Below are 27,563 nucleotides of genomic sequence, written 5' to 3'. Positions count from 1 at the left end.
GCTGGAGCACACAGGCTGCCGGTGGCAGCCCGGGTGGGCGCTGGTGGCCCTGCCGCAGGCGGCCCGGGCGGGGCAGGTGCGCAGGCGGCCGGCCTGGCGCGCACAGGGGTCCCGTGCGTCACGGGTGGGGACCGGGCGACAGCGCCCTCGGACTGGGGAGGAGACATGAGCCCTCGGACTGGGGCCGGGGCTCCTGCGCGGCTCTCCGTCAGGGGCGGCGCTGCACAGCCTGGGCCAGGTCGTGGTCTCGGCGGCCTCGGCCGGGGACGCGGAGCTCGGAGCTGGGGGAGAAGGGCCCGGCCCCCCCGCGGCCGCGCGCCTGTCCTCGCCCGGGCCTGCGTCCGCCCCGCAGCCTCCGCGCCCGCCGCCGCGCCACACCCGCTCCGCCAGCGGCCGGGGGCCCGGGGGCAGCGGCGTGCGGCCGTCCCCACGCAGGACGGGGCCCGTCCGCGGGCGCCCCGGGAGCGTGGGCCACGCACGGCGCGGCGGGTGCGCAGCCGGCCCCGCGGGGCTGGACTTCGGCGGGGCCGGGAAGCCCCCGAGTGGCGCGCGGCGGGCGTGACGTCACGTCCGGCGGGGAAAGCCCTGCCTCGGCCTCCCGCGCCCCGCCTGGCCGCCCCCCCACCCCGCCTGGCCGCCGGCCCGCGGGGACCCCGGACGCGGGCCCCGCGCCCGAGCCGCTCCCGCGCCCGTGCGGTCGGAACACTGGCCCGGGCGGGGCGGGCTACCGGGCGTCGCCGCCGCAGAGCGAGCGCCCGGCGCGCCCCGCCCCGCCTCCCGCCCGGGCCCCGCCCCGCCGCGCCCCGCGCCCCGCCCCGCCCCGCCCCGCGGCCGCTGGGGGCCGGGCCGGCGGCGGGGAGGGCCGAGCCGGGCTGCGCGCTCGCTGCCGCGCTTTGGGCGGCCCGACCGAGCGCCCGGACCTCGCGCGCCCCGCGCCGCGGCCGGCTTTGTTGTCTCGGGCTCGGGCCGCCGCGCGCCCGGGGAGCCGGGCGCGGCCCTTCGATCCGCGAGCGGCGCGCGGGCGGCCGGGGCGCCGCCGGCCCCGCCATGGAGCTCCGGGCCCGCGGCTGGTGGCTGCTGTGCGCCGCCGCCGCGCTCCTCGCCGGCGCGAGCGGGGAGCCCGCGGGCCGGAGCCGGAGCTGCGGCGAGGTCCGCCAGATCTACGGGGCCCGGGGCTTCAGCCTCAGCGACGTGCCGCAGGCGGAGATCTCGGGTGAGTACGCGCGGCCCCGCCGTCCCCCGCGCCCCGCGCGCCTCCCTCCCCGCCGGCCCGGACCCCGCCGCCCGCGCCCCCGCGCCGGCCTCCGGCCCCGGCCGCGCTCCGCTCCCCGCCCCCCGCCCGCCGCCCGCGGGAGCCGCCGTCTGGGCCTCGGGGGCGCCGGGCCCTCGGGGCCGCGCTCGGATCCCCGGTCCCGGGCCCTGAGCGCGGAGCCGTGCGCCTCCTCGCGACCTGCGCCGCGGGGCCGGCCGACCCTACCCAAGCCTGGTGCCCGCCGCGCCCCTCGCCCGGGCGGCCCGGGGCGGCGGTCCCAGCCGCAGGTGGTCGGCGCCTCGGAGCCCGTCCGGGGCCGCGCGTCCCTTTGTAAGAGCCGCGGCCTCCCGGCGGCCGACCAGGCCCCGCGGCCGCCCCTCCCCTCCCGGCCTGCCGAGCCGTCCAGGCCCGGGGCCTCCCGGACCCCGAGTTTCGCCGTCGGACGCCCGCGCAGCCTGGCTGGGTCGTGCGGCCGTCTGGGGTGCAGCAGACGCAGGGCCGGGCTCGGAGGCCCTCCCCGCACTGGGGCCCGGGCTCCCCGCACCGGTGAGCCGCGTCCCAACCCAGCCGGGAACGCGGGGACCGCGCAGCTCCAGCACTGCCCCGAGTGGAGTGAGAGGAGCCCCGGGAGCCGTGGGCCCCGCAGACCCGGTCCCAGCAGGGACCGCGCCCGCAGAGTTCAGCCCCCGGGACGGCCCTTCTCGCCTGGCGCAGGCGGGAGGCCGCAGCCGGGCACAGGGCAGCCCGTGCCCGCCGCACCCTGCTGCTCCTCCTGCCACACCGGTCGGGCCCCGGGCGCCCTCCCCCGCCGGGCGGTCCTCCCAGCGCCGGTCTGGGCTGAAGGCTTCTGTGAACTTTCACTCAGCGCGTGCCCCCTCGGTGGCTGGTGTCTCGCGGACTTGCCAGGCTTAGACTCACTGGACACTGCGGTCGGGCGGAGACAGGGGCAGCGTGGGGCGCGCGGGTGCACACGCTGGGGAACCGGAGCGGCCCGCGGTGGCAGTGATGGGGGTGCTGTTTGTCCAGCCGCCGGTCCTCGCGGGGTCTCCGGGTGCCCTGCCTCGGTACCGACTCAAGCCGAGCAGCCTCCAGGCCGCCCGCAGCCACACAAGGCCGGGAGCTTGGCTCCACTGCCGTCCTGCTAGTGCTCCAGGGAGGGGGTGCAGCGCTACAGAGCCCTGGATTTTACCCCAATTCTCCCCAGAATGAGACAGCCCAGGGCCCTGGGGATCGTACAGGTACGGGTGGCCGGCCCAGGGAACTGTAGCCCTTGGGGCAGCGGCCAAAGCCAGCATCCCCTCTGGCCTCCGAGGACCGGGCGCCCTCTGGTGGCCCCTAGGGGCACCGTCCCTGGAGCCCTGGGTCCCTCCCGGTTCTGCAGGCCCCAAAGAGACCTCCAGAGAGGGCTTTCCTCTCCTCTGGGGTGGAGGCGGACGCTTCCTTGTTGCCCCATGACGGTTGGGGACACCCAGCTTTCCCTCCTGTTGTCACGGGGGGCCTTTCCAGCTCTGTCTGAGGGGGCAGAGGGGGCAGTGGGCCCCCACAGGCCACGTGGGGGAAACGGGGCTCCTGCGTGAAGCAGGAGCTGTTTTGGAGATGGCCTGGGCGTGGCAGTGATGATGGTTGTCCTGTGTGTGGCTGTGGAGCAGGTCCGGGGTGGGGGCCGCCCGCCCTTCCTCCTGGCAGGCACTTCACAGCCAGCCAGGGCCGGGAGACGCCTGCGTCCACCTCTGCAGGAGGTTCTCCCTGGGTCGCCAGAGGTCCCAGGCCACCACCTGGCCTCAGGACACCAGGACACGACGTGGCTGGTCATGTGTCGACGGGGTGGAAGATGGTGATCATCGGGTTCTTCGCTGTCACCGCAGCCTGGCCTGGCCCCAAGGATCCGAGCGTACTCATTTACGCTGGCCAGGCTGGGAGGCGGGGGGGCGGAGGGGCCGCACGGGTCCAGGGCCGCCCCAGGCTGAGGCAGAGGAAGTGACCCAGAGGTCGAAAGGGTTTGGAACCCCTTGGGAGAGAGGAGCCGGGGCTGGGCCTCCGCGGGGGCTTTGTGCCGTGGGACCAGCACTGAGGACCCGGGAGGCTCTGGGAAGGAACTTTTTTTCCTTGGTGTGGGTGCTGCTGGCCTGGTCGGCAGGCCCAGAGTCTGAGATGAGAGTCCTGGGGCTGTGTCCCCGTCTCTCACCCTAGAAAGTACCATCTTGGCCAGCCCCGGGACCCGTCCGTGTCGGCTGCTTCTCTGAGGCCAATGGGGCTTTCCAGCTGCCTGGCTCATGGCCCTACCCAGACCAGAAAGTTCCATGAGCCCCAGCCTGTGCAGGAGCAGAGGTCCCAGTGTGGTCAGTGTGGCTTCCCGAGGGGTCCCACCCTGGCCGGGCTGCGAGCAGCTCAGCTGCCGTCCTCCCCAGCACGGGGCCAGGGCGTCCCCAGGGTGCCTCAGCGGGCAGGGCTGACCCAGCAGGGCCTGTGTGACGCGATGGCCTGGGGCTTAGAGCCCTGAGCCTTGGGGCTGGACCGGCCCTGCCCCTCTGCAGGCCTCTGCGCTGCCTCCCCGTGCCGCTGTCTTCATGATGACAAAGAGAATCCAGCTGAACGAGCGCGAAGGTTGGCAGGAGGGTGTGAAATTCCTGTGCTACGCGCCCTCTCTGTGCCCTTCCCAGCCCAGGCCCTCCACGAGAACCCCCACCAGCCCCCGTGAGGTGACCCACACACGCATGTTGCTCAGTGGGGTACATCGAAGTCAGAGCCCTGCGTCGCTGCCTTAGGGCCCGGTCTGGTGGACCCCAAAGCCTATACCATCCGCTGCTGCCCAGCAGTGCCAGCTCAGCGGCCCTCCCCCAGAAGCCTCATACCATCTCAACCTGGAGCTGACCCGCCATTCGCAGTCCAGGCCATCCTGGGCCGCACAGCTGGCCGGGCCACCATCTCTTAGGATCTGGAGCTGCTTTTGCCAGCCGCTGCTCCCCGTGGGCCGCGTCCACTGCCGCCGCTCTCCGGGATCCCAGACGAATGCTGCCGATGCACCCCGAAGAGGACCTGGCTGCGCTGCTGACCGGCCTGTGGAGAAACCTCCGGCGTGTCCCCCATGGAGAGAGAGCAGCTGCCCCCACAGGGCATGTCCCAAAGGAGTAGCGGTCACCCTGAATGCAGGCGGCCGAGGCTGGTGACTATGCTGCCACACTGGGCTGGGCCCCAGGGCCTCCCTGGAGATGGACCGAGAGCACCCTGGCCCAGCAGCCGGGCCGTAGGCGGCCAGGCGTCAGATCCGGAGGTAGACTAAGCAAGCGGGCCGGGGCACAGTCAGGATGTGGGGGCGGGCCTCGCACGGGGGTCCCGTGTCTGCTGCGCCAGGCCGAGTGTGCCAGGCAGGGAGAGAGGCTGGACGGTCTCCCGGGGCCAGGCTGTCCCCTGCAGGTCTGCCTCTGAGTGAGTTCCGATCAGAAGTCATGACCCGCCGGGGGGAGGCGGGCTGGCGTCCAGCTGGACGGTCCTGCTGTGTGGTCATTGTCCTCTGGGTTGGGCGGACGTGGGGCTGTGCTGTGGAAATGCGCTGTCTTCCCAGGCTGTCACAGGCCTGTGTGGCTGCAGGCCTTCATCACACACACACACACATCTCACACACACACACACACACACACACACACACACACACACTGGGACCCCGGTCCAGGCCTCCCCTGCCTCTGGGACGTGGGGTTGTCCTGGTCCCTAAGTCCTCCCCTGCCCTCCTCTTCGTCTCCAGCTTCCCGTTTAGGACGCCGCCTTGGTGGGGCCGGCGCTGCGCCCGTCACGGCGGGTCTGCGGCGCTGCGCCCGTCACGGCGGGTCTGTGGCGCTGCGCCCCTGCACCCAGACAGGGCCCTGTTCTAAGTTCTGGGTGAGAGCTGACTGCGTGAGCTGGGGCTGCAGCTCCGCTGGTGGTGTGAGCACCCTCCGAACGACGCCTCGTGCCCTCCGCCTGTCCTGCTGCCCTGGGCTCGGGGCTGGTGTGAGGCGTGCCCTCCGCCTCGCTGGATCCGTGCCCACAGCCTGGTAACCATGCACCGAGTCGGGCCTCCCCCACCCTCAGCTTTCCGGAAGTCTGAGCCCCGGCCCCCTCGGGGTCCTGGGTTGGCCCCTCCGTCTGTGGGCCTCAGCTGTCTTCCAGGTTGGGATGTCCCCTAGGGCCCCTGTGCCAGTGTTTGGGCCTCATGGTGCCCTGGCCAGAGCTGGCAGCCACGTGCTCCAGAATGCGGCATGTCACCGAGCCACGACGCGCAGAGCAGCAGCTGAAGACCCCTGGCGGGCATCTTTATTTTGTTTTTTGTTTTGTCAGTTGTGAGGCTTGAACTCTGGGCCGGGGCGCTGTCCCTCAGCTCTTCAGCTCAAGGCGAGCGCTCTACTGCTTGAGCCACGGCACCACTTCCGGTTTTCTAGTGGTTTATTGGAGATAAGAGTCTCACGAACTTCTCTGTCTGTGATCCTCAGATCTCAGCCTCCTGAGTAGCTGGGATGACTGGCGTGAGCCACCATTGCCCAGCAACGGGCGTTTTCTTGACCTATGGCCGCCAGTGTCCATTACCGGGACCCCAGGCCCCCATTTCTGGGGTGGGAGACTGCAGCCCGGAGGGGGGGCTGGAGCCCCAGGCAGACTTGCAGAGGCAGTGGACGCTGGGGTGGGTGAGGCCGAGGCCCCGCCGCGTGGACGCACCACCTCTCCCGAGGCACGGGACCGCTGCTCGCTTGCAGCAGCGCTCCCCGGATCTCTGCTTGGCCGGGTGACAGGGAAGCCCCTGGAGGCTGCTGCTGGCCCAGACCTCCAGCCTCGGGTCTGGGCTCTGGCGAGGTAGACAGCTGGTGGGGGCCAGGCCCCCGTGCGCAGTGCTTCCCAGGTCAGCCTGGCCGGCTGCCCCACAGTCCCTGCAGGCGGCCTGGAAGAGCTGTCACCCTTGCGCTGAGTTGAGGGCTGAGGCTGAGCTGCAGCTCTGCCCTCCTTTCCGCTGCCCTGGGCCCTGCCGTATGCCTGCAGCTGCCCCAGAGGCAGGGCCCTGGGCCCCGCAGAGCTGCAGCCCACCAGACCCTGCATGCCCCATCCCGGCCGGCCCAGTGCAAGGCCCGGTACCGGCCTGGCTTGGGGTGGGAGAGGGCAGTCCAGCCAATGGCTGGGAGGACAAGGGACCCCAGGAGGACTTGGGCCATTTCGGGTTGTGGCACCCAAAGAGCAGGGGTGAGGTCAACTCAGGGTGGAGGGGGGCTGGGCCTGAGATCAAAGACCCAGAGGGTAAAGAGAGGACCAGAGCATTGAAGAGCCAGGGCCAGGTCTGGGAGCATAGGTGGGAAGGTGTCAGGTGTGGGGGACAGGTGGGAAGGTGTGGGGTGTGGGGGACAGGTGGGAAGGTGTGGGGTGTGGGGACAGGTGGGAAGGTGTCAGGTGTGGGGACAGGTGGAAAGGTGTCAGGTGTGGGGGAACAGGTGGGAAGGTGTCAGGTATGGGGGACAGGTGGGAAGGTGTGGGGTGTGGGGGGACAGGTGGGAAGGTGTCAGGTGTGGGGACAGGTGGAAAGGTGTCAGGTGTGGGGGACAGGTGGGAAGGTGTCGGGTGTGGGGACAGGTGGGAAGGTGTGGGGTGTGGGGACAGGTGGGAAGGTGTCAGGTGTGGGGGACAGGTGGGAAGGTGTGGGGTGTGGGGGACAGGTGGGAAGGTGTGGGGTGTGGGGGGACAGGTGGGAAGGTGTGGGGTGTGGGGGGACAGGTGGGAAGGTGTGGGGTGTGGGGACAGGTGGGAAGGTGTGGGGTGTGGGGGGACAGGTGGGAAGGTGTCAGGTGTGGGGGGACAGGTGGGAAGGTGTGGGGTGTGGGGACAGGTGGGAAGGTGTCAGGTGTGGGGGACAGGTGGGAAGGTGTGGGGTGTGGGGACAGGTGGGAAGGTGTGGGGTGTGGGGACAGGTGGGAAGGTGTGGGGTGTGGGGACAGGTGGGAAGGTGTCGGGTGTGGGGACAGGTGGGAAGGTGTGGGGTGTGGGGACAGGTGGGAAGGTGTGGGGTGTGGGGGACAGGTGGGAAGGTGTGGGGTGTGGGGACAGGTGGGAAGGTGTGGGGTGTGGGGGACAGGTGGGAAGGTGTCAGGTGTGGGGGACAGGTGGGAAGGTGTGGGGTGTGGGGGACAGGTGGGAAGGTGTCGGGTGTGGGGGACAGGTGGGAAGGTGTGGGGTGTGGGGGACAGGTGGGAAGGTGTCAGGTGTGGGGGGACAGGTGGGAAGGTGTCAGGTGTGGGGGACAGGTGGGAAGGTGTCAGGTGTAGGGGACAGGTGGGAAGGTGTGGGGTGTGGGGGACAGGTGGGAAGGTGTCAGGTGTGGGGGGACAGGTGGGAAGGTGTCAGGTGTGGGGGACAGGTGGGAAGGTGTCAGGTGTGGGGGACAGGTGGGAAGGTGTGGGGTGTGGGGACAGGTGGGAAGGTGTGGGGTGTGGGGACAGGTGGGAAGGTGTGGGGTGTGGGGACAGGTGGGAAGGTGTCAGGTGTGGGGACAGGTGGGAAGGTGTGGGGTGGGGACAGGTGGGAAGGTGTGGGGTGTGGGGACAGGTGGGAAGGTGTCAGGTGTGGGGACAGGTGGGAAGGTGTGGGGTGTGGGGACAGGTGGGAAGGTGTCAGGTGTGGGGGACAGGTAGGAAGGTGTCAGGTGTGGGGGACAGGTGGGAAGGTGTGGGGTATGGGGGACAGGTGGGAAGGTGTGGGGTGTGGGGGACAGGTGGGAAGGTGTCAGGTGTGGGGGGACAGGTGGGAAGGTGTCAGGTGTGGGGGACAGGTGGGAAGGTGTCAGGTGTGGGGGACAGGTGGGAAGGTGTCAGGTGTGGGGGACAGGTGGGAAGGTGTGGGGTGTGGGGGACAGGTGGGAAGGTGTGGGGTGTGGGGGACAGGTGGGAAGGTGTCAGGTGTGGGGGGACAGGTGGGAAGGTGTCAGGTGTGGGGGACAGGTGGGAAGGTGTCAGGTGTGGGGGACAGGTGGGAAGGTGTGGGGTGTGGGGACAGGTGGGAAGGTGTGGGGTGTGGGGACAGGTGGGAAGGTGTGGGGTGTGGGGACAGGTGGGAAGGTGTGGGGTGTGGGGACAGGTGGGAAGGTGTCAGGTGTGGGGGACAGGTGGGAAGGTGTGGGGTATGGGGGACAGGTGGGAAGGTGTGGGGTGTGGGGGACAGGTGGGAAGGTGTGGGGTGTGGGGACAGGTGGGAAGGTGTTGGGTGTGGGGACAGGTGGGAAGGTGTGGGGTGTGGGGGACAGGTGGGAAGGTGCGGGGTGTGGGGGACAGGTGGGAAGGTGTCAGGTGTGGGGACAGGTGAGAAGGTGTGGGGTGTGGGGGACAGGTGGGAAGCTGTGGGGTGTGGGGGACAGGTGGGAAGGTGTCGGGTGTGGGGGACAGGTGGGAAGGTGTGGGGTGTGGGGGACAGGTGGGAAGGTGTCAGGTGTGGGGGACAGGTGGGAAGGTGTGGGGTGTGGGGACAGGTGGGAAGGTGTCAGGTGTGGGGGACAGGTGGGAAGGTGTCAGGTGTGGGGGACAGGTGGGAAGGTGTGGGGTGTGGGGGACAGGTGGGAAGGTGTCAGGTGTGGGGGACAGGTGGGAAGGTGTGGGGTGTGGGGGACAGGTGGGAAGGTGTGGGGTGTGGGGGACAGGTGGGAAGGTGTGGGGTGTGGGGAACAGGTGGGAAGGTGTGGGGTGTAGGGGACAGGTGGGAAGGTGTGGGGTGTGGGGGACAGGTGGGAAGGTGTGGGGTGTGGGGGACAGGTGGGAAGGTGTGGGGTGTGGGGACAGGTGGGAAGGTGTGGGGTGTGGGGAACAGGTGGGAAGGTGTGGGGTGTGGGGGACAGGTGGGAAGGTGTGGGGTGTGGGGGACAGGTGGGAAGGTGTGGGGTGTGGGGGACAGGTGGGAAGGTGTGGGGTGTGGGGACAGGTGGGAAGGTGTGGGGTGTGGGGAACAGGTGGGAAGGTGTGGGGTGTGGGGGACAGGTGGGAAGGTGTGGGGTGTGGGGGACAGGTGGGAAGGTGTGGGGCTGCAGTTCTGGCCTGTTAGGGCCATGCTGGGTCGTGTGGGTCGGATGTTCAGGAAGGCCTCACCATGACAGCTTGGCCATCTTCAGCCCCACCCAGCTGGATCTCCAGAGGTCAGAGCTGACCCTTGAAGCGGTCAGTAGAGGGTTGCAAGGGAAGCCCCTTCCGCGGCCAGAGGCTCCAGGTGTTGTGGGAAGTCCATTTGGGTTTCTGGACCCTTCCAGATGTACCAGCCATGGGGCCAGCCTATCTGGAAGTGTGAATTTGGGCTGGCACATGCCTCCACCTGGAGGCCACATGGTCACTGCCCCAACAGCCACCCCTGCTTCACCGTCGGCAACACCTTCACACAGTGTCCCGGGACACAGGGAGCGGCTGTCCGTGTGTGGCCGGCTGTGTCGGGGTGGACACAGGGAGCACTGTCCGTGTGTGGCCGGCTGTGTTGGGGTGGCCCGAGCCCGTCCTCTGCTGCCCAGGCACCAGTGCCCACTGGACCCCTGGGGGCCAGGGACGCTGCCTGCCCATGGCCCCATGCGGGGCTCATGGAAGGGCCGCGCCGCCCGCCGCTGGGCCGGGTCAGGCGTTGGTGCCCGTGGCTGTGAGGAGCTGACGCTCGCTGCGCTGGTCACAGGAAAGCGTGGCGACACCTCCGCTCCTGGTCACTCTGCTCCGAGCCCTGCCTGTCTCCCAGCCTGGCAGCGTCTGCACCATGGCTCCACTTGTTCTGGCATTTTCCCTCCCACTGGCCCATGGCTCCTGCTGGCGTGTGTGTGTGTGTGTGTGTGTGTGTGTGTGTGTGTGTGTGTGTGTGTGTGTGTGTGTGTGTGTGTGTGTGTGTGTGTGTGTGTGCCTGTGTCTGTGTGCAGGGCTCTGGGTGTGGAGGACTGAGGACGGGACCCCTCTGAGGACCCCTCTCCCTGGGGGCGTCGGTGGCTCCTTGTCTGACACCCGTTGTGACGGGAGCGCTCTCCCCCGCCGCTCTCCCTGCTCCGCAGCCACACCTACCGCGGGAGCCGCGCCTCCAGCCGTATTAGGGTTTTGTGCTATTCCAGTGCCTCCCGCTAATACCAGCAGCACCCCAAGAGCCACCTGGACGAGAGCCAAGGCCCGCCAGGACCCCGGGGAGCTGAGGCTCGTGTAGAGGGATGCAGGTCACAACGGACAGGCCGGGCAGCCCAACCCGGGGGTCGAGCCGGGGCTCCAGCCAGGCCGGGAGGGCTCAGCCCGGCCTCATCGCCCGTGCTCCACGTCCCTCTCCACCCACAGCGCTGCGTGACACTGCACACGCCCGCCACAGCTTCGCGAGGCCGGGGAGCAGTCCCCCGGAGCCGGACATTCTCCCACATTCCCATCACTAACGGGCAGGGCAGGCGCGGGCTTTCCTTCCCGGTCCTGTCATTCACCGCCGGCTCACAGATGGAGGCAGGCAGGGAAATGAGTCTGGCCAGGCGGAGGCCTGCTGCACAGATGGTCAGGCTGACAGAGGAGTTGGCCCGTCTGTGGGTGGCTGGAGCCGGGGCAGGGCTGTCCCAGAGCGAGCACCCACCGGGCACCCTGCGGGGCAGCGCCACTCGGCCACTGCCAGCTTTCTTGGCGAGTTTGGCCCTGCTTGACCACGGGAAGCAGGCACTGCTCAAGTCACCTAGAAGCCCAGGGGCCGGCGTCCACTGGGGCTTGGCCGTTGACCTCCAGGCTACATAGAGACCACCTTCCTGGAAGGGGGAGAGTCCAGGGCCCCAGACAAGGCTTGACCTTGGTGCAGCACGGGCCTCTTGCCCCAGCCTTGCTTTGTGCCAAACCTTGAACTTGGGGCTCGTCCTCTGAGAAGGAGCAGGAGCTGGCCGCACCTTCCCTGGAGACTCCCCTGCATGTGCAGCCTGAGGCCATGGCGACAGGCGCTGGGGAAGAAGAGGAGGCTGGGCTGAGCCGGAAATGGAGCCCTGGGCATCCGCCTGGGCCTCCCGCCCCCCTGGGAGCGCTGAGCTGTCCCACAGAGCCTCGGGAGGGAGGGAGGAAGGCCAGCCTGCACCTGGCCGAGGGGTCTCATCGTAGCGAGGGCCCCTAACCGTCCACACGGCGACCGCGGGGCCTGGCTGTGGAGACCGGACCCCCGAGAGCAGCCCGCAGATGTCGCAGGGTGCACCCTGTGGGCACAGGCCAGCCTGGGTGTCAGCTGGCTTTCAGGAAAGAGGCCAGGGAAAGGCCTGGGGACGCCAAAGGGCCTGGCAGAAGGTGGCAGGAGAGGGGCCTCCCTGGACTGGCCGAGCCCAGAGGCCCGGACAGTTGCCACCAAAGGAGCCTCAGATCACCTGGGCCCCGGCACCGACTCCCGCTGCGGGGGACAGGGCCGGCCGCTTCCAGCTGTCTGCCCCCAGGGTCTGGTGTGGCAGCCCTGGACATCTGGCTTCTCTGCCTGGAGCCGTCACTGGGTCCCCAAAGTCCCTCTGTAGCCAGGCCTCAGGTCTGAGTAGACCGGTGTGGGGTGGGGTGCAACTCCCTGTCTCCTGAGAGAGGTCCAGAATGCAGGTTCCGGAGAAAGGAACCGAGGACAAGGAAAAGGCGGTCCGAGGGCCAGAGCTGGTTGATTGGTGCTGTGCTTGAACTAGATAAACAGCCTGTTGGTCCATTCAGCTGCAGAGCTGTGTGTCTGTACCTTTTAACTCTGTGGGTGCTATAACACTGGGGCCCAAGTCTTCCAGATCCTGCTTAAAATTTTTGGGGTTCAATTTTTTTATACTAAAAAAATAATTCACCGTTCATCTGCAGTGAAAGGAAGAGGCGCCCGCCGCCGTCCCTTGATGGCACCCCTGGGGTGATGTAGGCCACACCTCACCTTGCTGGGCACGGAGGTGCTGTGTGGGCGGGGAGGACGCCCAGACCTTGCCTCCCCACCGATAACATGTTGGTGCCTGTCGGGGCCTCCGCCTCCACACAGGAATTCCCCTTGGATGGGGATCCGGGGAGAGAGGCTGGGGCGCAGGCTGAGAACCAGTGGCCCTGGGCACTTCCCTGTGTGTGCCACGCTCTCCACAGAAGCCCTGGGGGAGATCCTGAGGCTGAAGCAGGAGGTGGGCGTAAAGGCTCCTGTGTGCACGGCCAGGGCAGGGTGCCGTCCGAGGCCGGGCTCGGGATGTCCCTGGAAACACCCCTTGGGTTGCTGGCTGACCCGCCCTGGGGGCGGGAGGGGGTCCTGCCTGGTGGGGGGGAGTCGCGTGCTGTGCCGGCATTGTCTGCATGCCCACGCGGGTGAGATCCCCTTATCAAATGTGTTCGTGTGTTTTGTACGCCTGGGTGCCAGGGAGGTGCAGAGCCCCTGGCAGAGCTGCCCTGTGCTTTCACCGGGGAGATGTGTGGTGCGGCCGGCGGGGAGATGCTGATGGACCCAGCCCCAGGCTCTTGAGCAGCGGTAGCTGGAGGGGCTGTGCTGGCGGAGATGGCTGTTAGGCTGGGTAGAAAGAGGCCGAGTCTGCACAGTGGGCAGACACCCTTGGCACCGCCTCTCTTCTGCTCCTTCCCTTGTTTGTGGGCTGAGAGAGGCTGTGGCCACTGCCTACTGGACACCCGCAGGGCAGGGCAGGGCAGGCCACCAGCCACCCAGGACCTCCTGCGTGGACCGTTCCCTGGTAGGCGTCCTTGGCTTTCCCTGGCTCTGTGGTGGGTTGGGAGGTGGCGCGCCATGTCCGAGAGCTGCGTGGAGCCTCTGCAGGCCAGCCTGGCCCCTCCGCCCTCCTTCCCGAAGTCCAGCCACCCGGGCTGTGTCCTTGGGATTGAGAATCCCAGCTGTCAGCCCCAGGCCCTGAGGACGGCTGTGCCCGTGGGTGTGGTGGATGGGGGTGCGAGCTCCATGCTGGGCAGGGGCCTGCTGGGCAGAGGCCTGCTGGACGGGCCGGCCGTCTGCTGGGGGCTGCCGCACGCCTGGTGTTCACTGGTGATGCCCTTCGGGGCCTGTGGAGCATGCGGGGCTGGGGAGCTGCCCAGGGCATCCAGGGAGGACAGGATTGGCGGGGTTGTGGGGTGTGGCAGCGGGGACGGGTACTTCCTGCTCCCAGCAGGTGGGGCGGGGTCCCGGGGTGGCCTTGTGATCTGCCTGGTGTTGGGGGGTCAGGGTCGTGGTCAGCGGGCTTCCCATGTGGAGGAGAGGCCCGCGCCTGCGCCCTGCGCCCCGCCGCCCAGGCTCCCGAGTGCCGGGCGGCCCCCCTGCCCAGCCCGCGGGCCCCCCTGCCCAGCCCACAGGCCCCCCTGCCCAGCCCGCGCGACCCCCCTGCCCAGCCCGCGTGAGCCCCCTGCCAAGCCCGCGGGACCCCCTGCCCAGCCCGCATGCCCCCCTGCCCAGCCCGCAGGACCCCCCAGCCCAGCCCGCGGGACCCCCCTGCCCAGCCCGTGGGCCCCCCTGCCCAGCCCACAGGCCCCCCTGCCCAGCCCGCGCGACCCCTCTGCCCAGCCCGCGCGCCCCCCCCTGCCCAGCCCGCGCGCCCCCCCTGCCCAGCCCGCGGGACCCCCCTGCCCAGCCCGCGCGACCCCCCAGCCCAGCCCGCGGGACCCCCCAGCCCAGACCGCGGGACCCTCCTGCCCAGCCCGCGCACCCCCCTGCCCAGCCCGCGGGACCCTCCTGCCCAGCCCGCGCGAGCCCCCTGCCCAGCCCGCGGGGCCCCCTGCCCAGCCCGCGCGCCCCCCCTGCCCAGCCCGCGCGCCCCCCCTGCCCAGCCCGCGCGCCCCCCCCTGCCCAGCCTGCCGGACCCCCCTGCCCAGCCCACGCACCCCCCTGCCCAGCCCGCGCGCCCCCCCTGCCCAGCCCGCGGGACCCCCCTGCCCAGCCCGCGCGACCCCCCAGCCCAGCCCGCGGGACCCCCTGCCCAGACCGCGAGACCCTCCTGCCCAGCCCGCGCGCCCCCCTGCCCAGCCCGCGGGACCCTCCTGCCCAGCCCGCGGGGCCCCCTGCCCAGCCCGCGCGCCCCCCCTGCCCAGCCCGCGCGCCCCCCCTGCCCAGCCCGCGGGACCTTCCTGTCCAGCCTGCCGGACCCCCCTGCCCAGCCCACGCACCCCCCTGCCCAGCCCGCGCGCCCCCCCTGCCCAGCCCACGCACCCCCCCTGCCCAGCCCGCGGGACCCCCCTGCCCAGCCCACGCACCCCCCCCTGCCCAGCCCGCGGGACCCCCCTGCCCAGCCCGCGCGCCCCCCCTGCCCAGCCCGCGGGGGTCCTGCCCAGCCTGCGGGACCCCCCTGCCCAGCCCACGCACCCCCCCCTGCCCAGCCCGCGGGACCCCCCTGCCCAGCCCGCGCGCCCCCCCTGCCCAGCCCGCGCGCCCCCCTGCCCAGCCCGCGGGACCCCCTGCCCAGCCCGCGGGACCCCCCTGCCCAGCCCGCGCGCCCCCCCTGCCCAGCCCGCGGGACCCCCCTGCCCAGCCCGCGGGACCCTCCTGCCCAGCCCGCGCGCACCCCTGCCCAGCTCGCGGGGCCCCCTGCCCAGCCCGCGGGCCCCCCCCTGCCCAGCCCGCGCGCACCCCCTGCCCAGCCCGCGCGCCCCCCCTGCCCAGCCGGCGGGCTGTCTCCTGCTGGCCGCGGGCGGGACTCGGCTCGGCCGGGAAGCCCACTGCGGTTTCCAGGGAGACGTCGCTGCGGGCGGGGCGTGCGCCCGTGCGGGAACCCGGAGCCGCCTGCGCCGTGCGCGCCGCGCCGAGCCCGGGACCGCGCCCGCTCTCCACCGCCGACGCCGCCCGGTCCTGCGCCCTTCCCGGCCGCTCCTGCGCCGGTGCTCCCCTCCTCCTCCCGCCCGTGCAGCCCGCCCCCAGCCCCCGCCCTTCCCCGCCCGCCGCCGCGCCCACTGCGGCAGCCCCTTCCCCGCCAATCGCCGGCGCCGCCTCCCGCCGCAGCCCCCGCCCGCCGCAGCCCGGCGCCGCCGCCCTCTCCGCCGCAGCCCCGCACCGCCGGGACGGACGGCTTTGTCGCGGTCCGGGCGCGCGGCCCTCGCCAGGGTCCAGGCCGCCGCCGTCCCCGCTGCGGAGCCGCCAGCCTCACGGGCTCCGGGTGACCGGGACGCTGCTCGCGGGGGCCGGGGCGGGGGAGGGCGGGGCCGGGCCGAGGGCGAAGGCTGGGTGAGGACGGGGGTCGGGCCGAGGGCGGAGGTCGGGCCGATGGCGGAGGCTGGGTGAGAACGGGGGCCGGGCCGAGGGCGGAGGTCGGGCCGATGGCGGAGGCTGGGTGAGGACGGGGGTCGGGCCGATGGCGGAGGTCGGGCCGATGGCGGAGGCTGGGTGAGGACGGGGGCCGGGCCGATGGCGGAGGCTGGGTGAGGACGGGGGCTGGGTGAGGACGGGGGTCGGGCCGATGGTGGAGGTCGGGCCGATGGCGGAGGCTGGGTGAGGACGGGGATGGGGTGAGGGCTGGGGTCGGCCCGCGACGGGCGCGTGCCTTGGAGCCGCCCCGCAGTCAGTCTGGTCCCGGGTCTGTCCGTACGCGGCCAGGGCTCAGCACGGTCTGCACTGGCGCGCTTTAGGGGTGGGGGACCCGCGGGCGCAGGGCGTCCGTCCGGAATGAGGGTGAGCCGGCCCGTCTGCGCCTCCGAGCTTAACCAGGAAGCTTCTAGACGATGGGCTGGGGTCACTCGAGTCTCCGGGAGGCGCTCGGTGGTGGGGGAGGGGCAGAGGGCACAACCCCAGGCCGGCTGCAGGGGGAGGCCAGAGGGAGCACAGGGCTGCAGGGGGAGGCTGGGGGGAGCACAGGGCCTCCTGCAGGGGGAGGCTGGAGGGAGCACAGGGCTGCAGGGGGAGGCCGGGGGGAGCACAGGGCTGCAGGGGGAGGCCGGAGGGAGCACAGGGCTGCAGGGGGAGGCCGGAGGGAGCACAGAGCTGCAGGGGGAGGCCGGAGGGAGCACAGGGCTGCAGGGGGAGGCCGGGGGGAGCACAGGGCTGCAGGGGGAGGCCGGGGGGAGCACAGGGCTGCAGGGGGAGGCCGGGGGGAGCACAGGGCTGCAGGGGGAGGCTGGGGGGAGCACAGGGCTGCAGGGGGAGGCTGGGGGGAGCACAGGGCCTCCTGCAGGGGGAGGCTGGAGGGAGCACAGGACTGCAGGGGGAGGCCGGGGGGAGCACAGGGCTGCAGGGGGAGGCCGGAGGGAGCACAGGGCTGCAGGGGGAGGCCGGAGGGAGCACAGGGCTGCAGGGGGAGGCCGGGGGGAGCACAGGGCTGCGGGGGGAGCACAGGGCTGCAGGGGGAGGCCGGGGGGAGCACAGGGCTGCAGGGGGAGGCTGGGGGGAACACAGGGCTGCAGGGGGAGGCCGGGGGGAGCACAGGGCTTCAGGGGGAGGCCGGAGGGAGCACAGGGCTGCAGGGGGAGGCTGGGGGAGCACAGGGCTGCAGGGGAAGGCTGGAGGGAGCACAGAGCTGCAGGGGGAGGCTGGGGGAGCACAGGGCTGCAGGGGGAGGCTGGGGGGAGCACAGGGCTGCAGGGGGAGGCTGGGGGAGCACAGGGCTGCAGGGGGAGGCCGGGGGGAGCACAGGGCTGCAGGGGGAGGCCGGAGGGAGCACAGGGCTGCAGGGGGAGGCTGGGGGGAGCACAGGGCTGCAGGGGAAGGCTGGAGGGAGCACAGAGCTGCAGGGGGAGGCCGGAGGGAGCACAGGGCTGCAGGGGAAGGCTGGGGGGAGCACAGGACTGCAGGGGAAGGCTGGGGGAGCACAGGGCTGCAGGGGAAGGCTGGGGGAGCACAGGGCTGCAGGGGAAGGCTGGGGGGAACACATGGCCGGCCACCATGCCACCTTGCTGGTGTCCTCCCAAGGCACAAAGCCTGGGAAATGGGGAGGTTTGGACCTGGAGGCTGCGTGGAGGAGACCTTGAAGTGGGAGCAAACCTGCCATGAATAAATCACAGGTTCCCCCCCCCGAAAAAAATAAAACGGGAGCACCTGGCACGGGCTCGAAGGGGGGGTTCTGGATGAAGTCAGCGGGGGTCAGGGGCACGGCCCTGGAGCGTGGGGGGTTCTGGATGAAGTCAGCGGGGGGAGTCAGGGGCACAGCCCTGGAGCATTGGGGGTTCTGGATGAAGTCAGCGGGAGGGGGTCAGGGGCACGGCCCTGGAGCATGGGGGGTTCTGGATGAAGTCAGCGGGGGTCAGGGGCACGGCCCTGGAGCATGGGGGGTTCTGGATGAAGTCAGCGGGGGGAGTCAGGGGCACAGCCCTGGAGCGTGGGGGGTTCTGGATGAAGTCAGCGGGAGGGGGTCAGGGGCACGGCCCTGGAGCATGGGGGGTTCTGGATGAAGTCAGCGGGGTGGGGTCAGGGGCACGGCCCTGGAGCGTGGGGGGTTCTGGATGAAGTGGGGGGGTCAGGGGCACGGCCCTGGAGCGTGGGGGGTTCTGGATGAAGTGGGGGGGGGGGTCGGGCATGGCCCTGGAGCGTGGGGGGTTCTGGATGAAGTGGGGGGGGGTCAGGGGCATGGCCCTGGAGCGTGGGGGGTTCTGGATGAAGTGGGGGGGGGTCAGGGGCACGGCCCTGGAGCGTGGGGGGTTCTGGATGAAGTGGGGGGGGTCAGGGGCATGGCCCTGGAGCGTGGGGGGTTCTGGATGAAGTCAGGGGGTCAGGGGCACGGCCCTGGAGCGTGGGGGGTTCTGGATGAAGTCAGGGGGTCAGGGGCACGGCCCTGGAGCGTGGGGGGTTCTGGATGAAGTGGGGGGTCAGGGGCACAGCCCTGGAGCGTGGGGGGTTCTGGATGAAGTGGGGGGGTCAGGGGCACGGCCCTGGAGCGTGGGGGGTTCTGGATGAAGTGGGGGGGTCAGGGGCACGGCCCTGGAGCGTGGGGGGTTCTGGATGAAGTGGGGGGGGGTCGGGCATGGCCCTGGAGCGTGGGGGGTTCTGGATGAAGTGGGGGGGGGTCGGGCACGGCCCTGGAGCGTGGAAAGCACTTCCCCCCATCCTCACCGGTTCACCTTCTCCCTCCCACGCCCTCTGCCTGGACCTGCCTTTTCCCCGGGGGTTTCTCTGGACATGGGGCGGGGGGGGGGGGGGGGGGGGGGGTTAGGTCAGTGGGAGGCTGGTTGGCCCGGCCTGCTCACCCCGCTCTCTACAGCAGACCGGGGACCGTGGGGACGGGACGGCTCCCAAGCCCTTCCGTCCAGCACCTGCAGCCCAAGCCTCAGCGCGCGGCTCTGCCCTGCAGCGGGCCTGGGGCAGCCTGGCCCAGCCTGCCCGGGGCCCTCAGGCCGGCGCCCGGGCTCTGGCTCCGTGTCTTCACTCCCGTGTCTAGAGGAGGGAGGGAGGGCCGGGGGCTGTGCTGGGGCGGCTGGAACAGCGCGGGTCACCCGGCTGGCTGGGCCAGGAGCAGACGCTGGGAGGCCAGAGAGACCCTGCTCGCTGGCTGGCCCAGGGGCTGAGGAGCCCGCGCCCGGGGGGGGGGGCAGCACCCCGGGGAGAGCCCACGCCTGAGGGGGACAGTGTGGGGCGAGGGGCAGCACCCCGGGGAGAGCCCGCGCCTGGGGGGACAGTGTGGGGGAGGGGCAGCACCCCGGGGAGAGCCCGCGCCTGGGGGGACAGTGTGGGGGAGGGGCAGCACCCCGGGGAGAGCCCACGCCTGAGGGGGCAGTGCGGGCAAGGGGCAGCACCCCGGGGAGAGCCCACGCCTGAGGGGACAGTGTGGGGCAGGGGCAGCACCCCGGGGAGAGCCCGCGCCTGGGGGGACAGTGTGGGGGAGGGGCAGCACCCCGGGGAGAGCCCACGCCTGAGGGGGCAGTGCGGGCGAGGGGCAGCACCCCGGGGAGAGCCCGCGCCTGGGGGGACAGTGTGGGGGAGGGGCAGCACCCCGGGGAGAGCCTGCGCCTGGGGGGACAGTGTGGGGGAGGGGCAGCACCCCGGGGAGAGCCCGCGCCTGGGGGGACAGTGTGGGGGAGGGGCAGCACCCCGGGGAGAGCCCGCGCCTGGGGGGACAGTGTGGGGGAGGGGCAGCACCCCGGGGAGAGCCTGCGCGGGGGGTGAGGGGGGACAGCGTCCCGGGGAGAGCCCCGCGGGGGGCCAGCACCCTGCGTTTCTTGGGTGCCCATGTTGGCTCCCCTTGCGTCTCAGCATCTTACCTGCGTAGTCTCTGGTGGGGGTCAGGCGGGGGGGCACGGTAAAGGAACAGGAGCCATGCGCCCCGCCGCGGTCCCTACCTTGCTTTCTCTCTGGTCTTTGCGGCCACGGCGAAGGGCCACACTGCGGTGCTGGGGCACTCTGCTTGAGAGTGGGGGGGGTCCCAAAGGCAAGGGCAGCCCCTTCTCTCCCCGCGTCACAGCCCCCAGCTGGCACAGCTGCGCCTCCCGGCGGGAGGAGGGAGGGGGAGCAGGAGCTCTGGGGGTGCTGTGTGCCTCCCCAAGGCACCCCACACGGGAGCCCCATTCCTACTGACCCCCACTGGACCAGACGGCACCCCCCCCACCCTCCCCCCCCCCGGCCCTGACCATGCAGCCTCCAGAGGGCGCTGGACCGTGACACCGGCGCCTGGGGTCCCGTGGGCTCAGAACAGCCCCAGATGAGAGGGCCAGCGGCTGTGCCCCGTCCCTCCCTCCTCTCGCTCCCCCGGCTCCCCCCACCCTGCCCATGAGGTCTCTGCCCACCCACCCCTGCCCTGCAGCCGAGTCCATTGGGAGGGCAGGGCAGGGACTCGGACCCTCCTTGAGCCCCCCCACACCGCTCTTTCTGGGGTGCTGATGCCCCACATACTGCTTTTTCTGGGTGCTGACATGCCCCACACACACCACTCTTTCTGGGGTGCTGACGCCCCACACACCGCTCTCTCTGGGGTGCTGATGTGCCCCCCCACACTGCTCTGTCTGGGGTGCTGACATGCCCCCCACTGCTCTGTCTGGGGTGCTGACGCCCACACACACCGCTCTTTCTGGGGTGCTGACGTGCCCCCCACACTGCTCTGTCTGGGGTGCTGACATGCCCCCACACTGCTCTGTCTGGGGTGCTGACATGCCCCACACTACTCTTTCTGGGGTGCTGACGTGCTGCCTGTGGCGTGTGCCGCGCTGGCTCACTCAGCCTTGGGACCCTGGCCGGGTCTGCCCTCCCCGCCTTCCCGTGGGAGCTGACCATCCCTGGACGGCCACGCTGCCCCTTCCAGCTGTGCCTCGGAGCCGTGGCGCTGCGGCCACACACTGGGCCCAGCCCCCCTCCCGCCCTCCTCCTCCCCAGCCAGAGGAGGGGACCGGGGCGGACAGGCGCCCGTGGCCCCACCCCCTCCAGCCCTGCCTCACACTGGCTCAACTTCACCCTACTCTGGCGTCAAAATCACCCTGTCTCACGGGGACATCTCCCGGGTCTCCACTGACCCCAGCCCCTTTGTCCAGCCAGGCCCCTGCCTCCACCTCCCCTGGGGGCTGGGCAGGCCGGGCCCCTCCCGCGGGCGTGTGAAGGGGCAGACGGGCTGAGGGGCTCTTGTTAGCTTGGCCCCCTGGCTGGAGCCTCTCTCCCTTGAGCTCAGAGGGGACACCCCATGTCCCCCGCGGAAGCTGTCCCCCACACCGCGGCTGGCCCTGCATCCTCCCCGAGCAGGCTGTCACGGGGCGCCGCAGGGTGGCCTGCGGGCTGCCCTGGCCCCATGTGGGGAGTGAGGCTGTCCCAGAGGGTCCTTCCTGCTGGAGCGGGCCCTCAGCGGGCGGCCTAGGGCGGCACGGAGCTGCGGGAGCGCCGCGGAGGCTGGGCGGGGCCGGGCGGGGTTGGCTGCCTCAGTGGTGGCCGGGCCTGGCGCCCTTTGGGACTGGTGTGCAGAGAGGAAGTCTGACTCCTCCGCCATCCCCGTCCATGTGCCTGAGCCACAGGCACCCGCCAGGCCTAGAAGCTTCCACGCTGAGCCTGGGTCTGGCGGTCCCCACCTCCTCCTCAGCTCCCAGACCAGCTCTGGGCTGAGACGTTGGGGCGCGTCGCACCACGCCCCGTGTCGGAGGTCCTCCTGTGCCGACACCGACACACCCACGGACCCCCGGGGCCCGGGGCCAGCGCCAAAGGAGCCGGGCCAGCCCCGCCCGCCCAGTGCCTGCAGCGGCACCCAGAGCCCGGCCGGCCCGGCTTGGGGTGGAGCTGCGTCTCGGCTCCTCACGGTGCCCTTCCCGACAGGCGAGCACCTGCGCATCTGCCCCCAGGGCTACACCTGCTGCACCAGCGAGATGGAGGAGAACCTGGCCAACCGCAGCCGGGCCGAGCTGGAGACCGCACTGCACGACACCAGCCTGGCCCTGCAGGCCGCCCTGGCTGCCCAGCTCCGCGGCGTGGACGGTGAGTCTGAGCCAGACATGCGGTTGCCCCAGCAGGAGCGCCCGGCCGATCTACCCCAGCCCTCCTCCTCCTTCAAGTCCCAGAGCCTCTGTGACACGGCCACCAAAGCCCCAAGGCCACGGGGCCCGTGAGGGCGGGGGCGGGGTGTCCACAGAGGACCTGGGGTGGGCCCGCCGGTCAGCGGCGGTGGGGCGGGCGGGCGGGCGGGCGGGCCCCACGGCGGCCGAGGCCTCAGCCCCCTCCCCTGTGCACAGACCACTTCCAGCGGCTACTGAACGAGTCGGAGCGCAGCCTGCAGGACGCCTTTCCCGGGGCCTTCGGGGAGCTGTACACGCAGAATGCCGCTGCCTTCCGGGACCTGTACGCAGAGCTGCGCCTCTACTATCGGGGCGCCAAGCTGCACCTGGAGGAGACGCTGGCTGAGTTCTGGGCGCGGCTGCTGGAGCGCCTCTTCAGACAGCTGCACCCCGGGCTGCTGCTGGCCGATGACTACCTGGACTGCCTGGGCAAGCAGGCCGAGGCCCTGCGGCCCTTCGGGGACGCCCCGCGGGACCTGCGCCTCAGGGCCGCCCGCGCCTTCGTGGCCGCCCGCGCCTTCGTGCAGGGCCTGGGCGTGGCCGGCGATGTGGTCCAGAAGGTGGCCCAGGTGCGCACTGGCCGGGCCCTGCCAGCCTCGGCCACCGGGGCTGAGCCTCCCGCCCTGGGCCTCTGTCAGGATGTCTGCTCATAGCACAGCCTTGGCCTGAGCATCCTTCTGGCTAGCCGCTCGGCTTGGGGAGGGCCCGGGAACCTGGGGCTGGGTGTGGACCCAGCTGCAGGGCTCAGGATAGACGGGCAGCAGAAAGGAGAGACGTGCACGGGACACGTCCAAAGGGAGGCTCCAGCGGCCATCCCTCCCAGCCCCAGGGATGACCCCCCCCCCATCTCAGGTCCTCATCTGCTTGGGCAGCGGTGCCGCTTCCTGGCAAGGGCTTCTTGGAGGTCCTCGCAGCCCCGGGAAGGACTGGGCTGGACGGGTCTCTGCGGATCAGGCAGCGCCCGCCGCGGCTGCCAGGAGGGCTCAGGCTGCCCTCCCTCCCCCCAGGTGCCTCTGGGCCCAGAGTGTTCCCGGGCCGTCATGAAGCTGGTGTACTGCGCCCACTGCCTGGGCGTTCCTGGCGCCCGGCCCTGCCCCGACTATTGCCGAAACGTGCTGAAGGGCTGCCTTGCCAACCAGGCCGACCTAGACGCCGAGTGGAGGAATCTTCTGGGTGAGTGCCAGCCTGACCTGGGGGCTCGGACCTGCATCACAAGGGGGGGCTGTGAGGTTGAGGGGCAGATGTCTTGCCCTGGGGGCTCCGTGGGGTCAGAACCCTTCACCCTGCCCTCTGAGCGAGTGCCCAACACGCATGATGCCAACATGTGACCTCCGGCATGCCAGCACATGGCAGACACCTGCATGTGCAAGCATGTGTGCGCACTGACAGAGTGAATTGATGGACATCATGTCATGCAGACACCTGTGTGTGCTGGCGTGGTACGGCATGTTCATGTGACATAGTGAGTGGAACACACGTCACGCATGAACTAGCATGCATATCTATCTGCTGGTAGGAGACAGCCATTACACACGCATACTGACGTGTGTCAGCTAGTGGGTATGTGACTGGTGTGAGTGGTTAAAAGCCACCGTTACACATGGACACCATGAGGCAAACATGTAGGTTAACAGTACACCCGTGCCGGTGCACACGTGATGGCGTGTTGGGAGCAAGACTGTGAAACTGAGGGCTGGGGCCGCACTGTGAGTGGGGCTCACGGGAGCCCCGCTGACCTAGGCCTAGACTGCTAACATGCCTGTGATTGTGTGCACGCAGCTCCTGCCACAAGCGCTCACGGGGCTGGGAATGTAGCTTAGCGTAGAGCGCTTGCCTGGCATTAATGAAGCCCTGGGTTCCATTCCTCAGCACCACATACACAGAAAAAGCCGGGAGTGGTGCTGTGGCTCACGTGGTAGAGCGCTAGCCTTGAACAAAAGCAGCTCAGGGACAGTGTCCAGGCTCAGAGTTCAACCTCAAGACTGGCCAAAAAATAAAACGTGCTCATTGTTAATGTGCGTGTGTGTGTGCACTACTGTCAGCTACTCATTACTAACATGCGTGTGTGCACTACTGTTAGCCGCTCATTACTAACATGCGTGTGCACACTACTGTCAGCTGCTCATTGTTAATGTACACGTGTGTGCACTATTGTCAGCTGCTCATTACTAACATGCATGTGTGCACTACTGTTAGCCGCTCATTACTAACATGCGTGTGCACACTACTGTCAGCTGCTCATTGTTAATGTACACGTGTGTGCACTATTGTCAGCTGCTCATTACTAACATGCGTGTGCACACTACTGTCAGCTGCTCATTGTTAATGTACACGTGTGTACACTACTGTCAGCTGCTCATTACTAATGTACACGTGTGTGTACACTGTCAGCTGCTCATTACTAACATGTGTGTGCACACTACTGTCAGCTGCTCATTACTAACATGCGTGTGCACACTACTGTCAGCTGCTCATTACTAATGTACACGTGTGTGTGTATACTACTGTCAGCTGCTCATTACTAACATGCGTGTGCACACTACTGTCAGCTGCTCATTGTTAATGTACACGTGTGTGTGTGCACTACTATCAGCTGCTCATTACTAACATGCGTGTGCACACTACTGTCAGCTGCTCATTACTAACATGCGTGTGCACACTACTGTCAGCTGCTCATTACTAATGTGCACGTGTGTGTACACTACTGTCAGCTGCTCATTACTAACATGCGTGTGCACACTACTGTCAGCTGCTCATTACTAATGTGCACGTGTGTGTACACTACTGTCAGCTGCTCATTACTAACATGCGTGTGCACACTACTGTCAGCTGCTCATTACTAATGTGCACGTGTGTGTACACTACTGTCAGCTGCTCATTACTAACATGCGTGTGCACACTACTGTCAGCTGCTCATTGCCAATGTGCACGTGTGTGTGCACTACTGTCAGCTGCTCATTGCTAACATGCACATGTGATGTGAATGAGCTACTGCTGTCCCATGTGTGTGATTTCTAACGTGTGCATGCGATGTGTGTGTGCACACATGCCAACGCCTGTACCAGATTCCATGGTGCTCATCACGGACAAGTTCTGGGGCCCGTCGGGGGCGGACAGCGTCATCGGCAGTGTGCACGTGTGGCTAGCAGGAGCCATCAACGCCCTCCAGGACAACACGGACACACTCACGGCCAAGGTGCGCCGGAGGGGGTGGTGCCGTGGGGCATCCAGCCCTGGCCCGCCCGGGACTGAGGGACCCCCGGGGTGTCTCCCCAGGTCATCCAGGGCTGCGGGAACCCCAGAGTCAACCCTCAGAGCCCTGCGGCTGAAGAGAAGCGGCGCTGGGGCAAGCTGGCCCTGCCAGAGAAGCCCCCCACGGGCACGCTGGAGAAGCTGGTGAGTGACTCCTCAGCCACTCTGCTGGCCCAGGCCGGCCCGGCGAGGGACGGGGCAGGACAGGCAGCTAGTCCGGTCCTAGCCCGGTCCTAGGCTGCCCGGTGGCCTTACTGCTGTCTGGCAGGTGTCTGAGGCCAAGGCTCAGCTCCGCAACGTCCAGGACTTCTGGATCAGCCTCCCGGGGACCCTGTGCAGCGAGAAGATGGCCATGAGCCCAGCCAGTGACGACCGCTGCTGGAATGGGATGGCCAAGGGGCGGTAGGTGCCCCGTGGCCACGTCCCAGGCCGGACAGCACACTCCGTGTCTGGGGGTTCCCAGTGTGGGTCCTGTGTGGGCTGCCTTTGTCCACGGGGGGTCTCGGGCTTGGGGGGGAGGGTGTCCTGCCGGGCTGCCGGCTGCCCGGGCCAGCGCGGTGACCAGGTGCTCCGTCCCCCACCCACAGGTACCTCCCCGAAGTGATGGGCGATGGCCTGGCCAACCAGATCAACAACCCCGAGGTGGAGGTGGACATCACCAAGCCGGACATGACCATCCGGCAGCAGATCATGCAGCTGAAGATCATGACCAACCGGCTGCGCGGTGCCTACAGCGGCAACGACGTGGACTTCCAGGACTCCAGTGAGCGCCGGGCGGGGCCAGAGGGTGTGCCAGGTGTCAGGCCCGCAGAGCAAGGGCACGGGGCTCGCAGCCGCCGCTGCCCAGAGCCTCAGCCCAGTGAGCTCACGGGCCCTGCTGCTGCTGCTGCCGCCGCTGCTGCCGAGCTCTGGCCAGGCAGGAGGTCTCTCCATCTGTGGCCCCAGCAGGAGCAGCCTGGGGCGGGGGCAGCCAAAGGCGGGCCCACAGAGGGGGGGCCCCAGCCTCATGCCTGGCCACTGGGTCCTGGGTTCAAGACCCCTGTGTAGAAAGGACATCAGGTCCTGGGTTCGAGACAGGCCTGCTAGTGCCTCCTCTTCTCCCCAGGCGATGACAGCAGCGGTTCAGGCAGCGGCGGCGGCTGCCCAGATGACGTCTGTGGCCGAAGGGTCGGCAAGAAGAGCTCCAGTGCCCGGACGCCCTTGACCCACGCCCTCCCTGGCCTGTCAGAGCGGGAGGGGCGGAAGATCTCGGGGGCCTGCCGCTGCCAGCCCCGCCCCCTGCTCCCACTCCTGCTCCCCAGCCTGGTCCTCGCGGTGGCCAGGCTGTGGGGGCGGTAACCGCCCCTCTGCTCTGAGGACTGTGGCCGAGGACTGCCTTTGCCCACACATGCAACGGAGATCTTTAACGGCCCTGGGCCTGCAGAGGCCCGGGACGGGGGACGGGGGCTGTGTGCTGGGCAAGGGTGACTGGGCCCTGGCGCCCCGCGTCTGGCCTTGCCTGCCTCCCTGGCTTTTAATTTTGTATGAGGTCCTCAGGTCTCCCCGGAGCCAGTGTCCCCTACAGCCATGTATTTCAGGGACCCCGGGGCTCCTCTGACTCCCCCCACACCCCAGGCCCGCGGAGGGGGGAGGCTGTCAGGGCCTCGGGAGCCGGTGCCTTCCTCCTGCCTCCCGTGAGGCTCCCTGCCAGCCCCGGGGGTGGGAAGCCCACCAGGCCCCCTCCGCGCCTCAGCAGGAGCCCGCCGCCGCCGGGCAGCCCTGGCCCCGCGCTTATGCATGAGACCGTGCGCTCCACAGGGGCCGGCCGCCCGCGCCCTCCTGCACCAGCAGAGCCCGGGGGGAGCCCCGTGGTGCGGGCCCAGCAAGGCAGCGGCCCGTGCGGGCCCCCGCGGGCCCCTGTGTGGAGGACGGGAGGCCTCTGCAGACAGCGCCACCCCCACGGGCAGGCTCCCGGGCCTGCACGAGGAAGAGCCCTGGGAGTAAGCTGATCGCCTGGTCCCCTGCCCCACACAGACGGGGTGCCCACGCCAGGGCTTGGGGCGCCTGGTGAAACTTCAGCTCAGGGCCAGGGAGACCCGGCTGCGTGGGTCGGGGGCCCCGGCCCCGATCCTCCACTGCACCGCCGGGGTGGGGTAGTATCGGTAGCCAAGGGCTTTTCCAGAAATGCACATTCACAGACGCCTCACCCGTCCCGTCCCCGGTAGCAGCGGAGGGGCAGGGGCTGCGTGGGCGCTGCTGTCCCGTGGCATCTACCCTCCAGGCGGCTGCGGTGGGCCCTGGGAGGGGCTGCTCCCTGCGGGAGGGAGCCCTGCGGGGACGGGACGTCCGGGTCTCAGGAGGCCCTGCCAGGGCCGCTCTGCGCTTCATGCTTCATCACTGGATTAGAAAGGTCTGCTAGTGCAGGGTCCACCCGTGCCGTGGATGCCAGCACGGCCAGTCTGGTCACCAGGGGGCAGTGTCCTCTGAAGCGGGTCGTGTTGGGCCCAGGCTGATAGCCCTGCTGATCCCAGTGATCAGGGATATCGGGGTAGCGGCAGCCAGGCTAGGGTTGAGGACACGCGGCCCGGGCGCCGGGCCGGCGCTCACATCGCCCCAGGGAGGGGCGGCAGCCACCGGTCAGGCCCGTGGCCCGGCCTGTGTCCTTCCTCCCTGGGGCCCTGGTCACTCGGCGCCGGTGAGTGGTGTGTGCTGCTGGAGTCCTTGTTTGAATAAAAGGCTGGAGTACGGAA

At 69.8% G+C, this 27,563-nt stretch overlaps 1 protein-coding gene across 1 annotated transcript; it reads left to right on the top strand.

The window, feature by feature from the left end:
- The first annotated feature begins 934 nt into the window (after window positions 1-934).
- Gpc1 (glypican 1) lies at window positions 935-27,563 on the top strand. The gene is made up of 9 exons (XM_070005700.1): window positions 935-1,213; window positions 21,347-21,505; window positions 21,760-22,151; window positions 22,590-22,755; window positions 24,648-24,778; window positions 24,859-24,978; window positions 25,103-25,236; window positions 25,422-25,597; window positions 25,940-27,563. The coding sequence occupies exons 1-9, from the start codon at window positions 1,048-1,050 to the stop codon at window positions 26,170-26,172; spliced, it is 1,677 nt and encodes a 558-aa protein (XP_069861801.1). The 5' UTR covers window positions 935-1,047; the 3' UTR covers window positions 26,173-27,563.

Source organism: Dipodomys merriami, unplaced genomic scaffold, assembly GCF_024711535.1.
Source record: "Dipodomys merriami isolate MVZ:Mamm:240054 unplaced genomic scaffold, mDipMer1.0.p SCAF_1, whole genome shotgun sequence".
NCBI classification, from domain to species: domain Eukaryota; kingdom Metazoa; phylum Chordata; class Mammalia; order Rodentia; family Heteromyidae; genus Dipodomys; species Dipodomys merriami.
The sequence above is the reverse complement of the archived record's forward strand: the minus strand, read 5'-3'. Positions and strand labels throughout refer to the sequence as shown.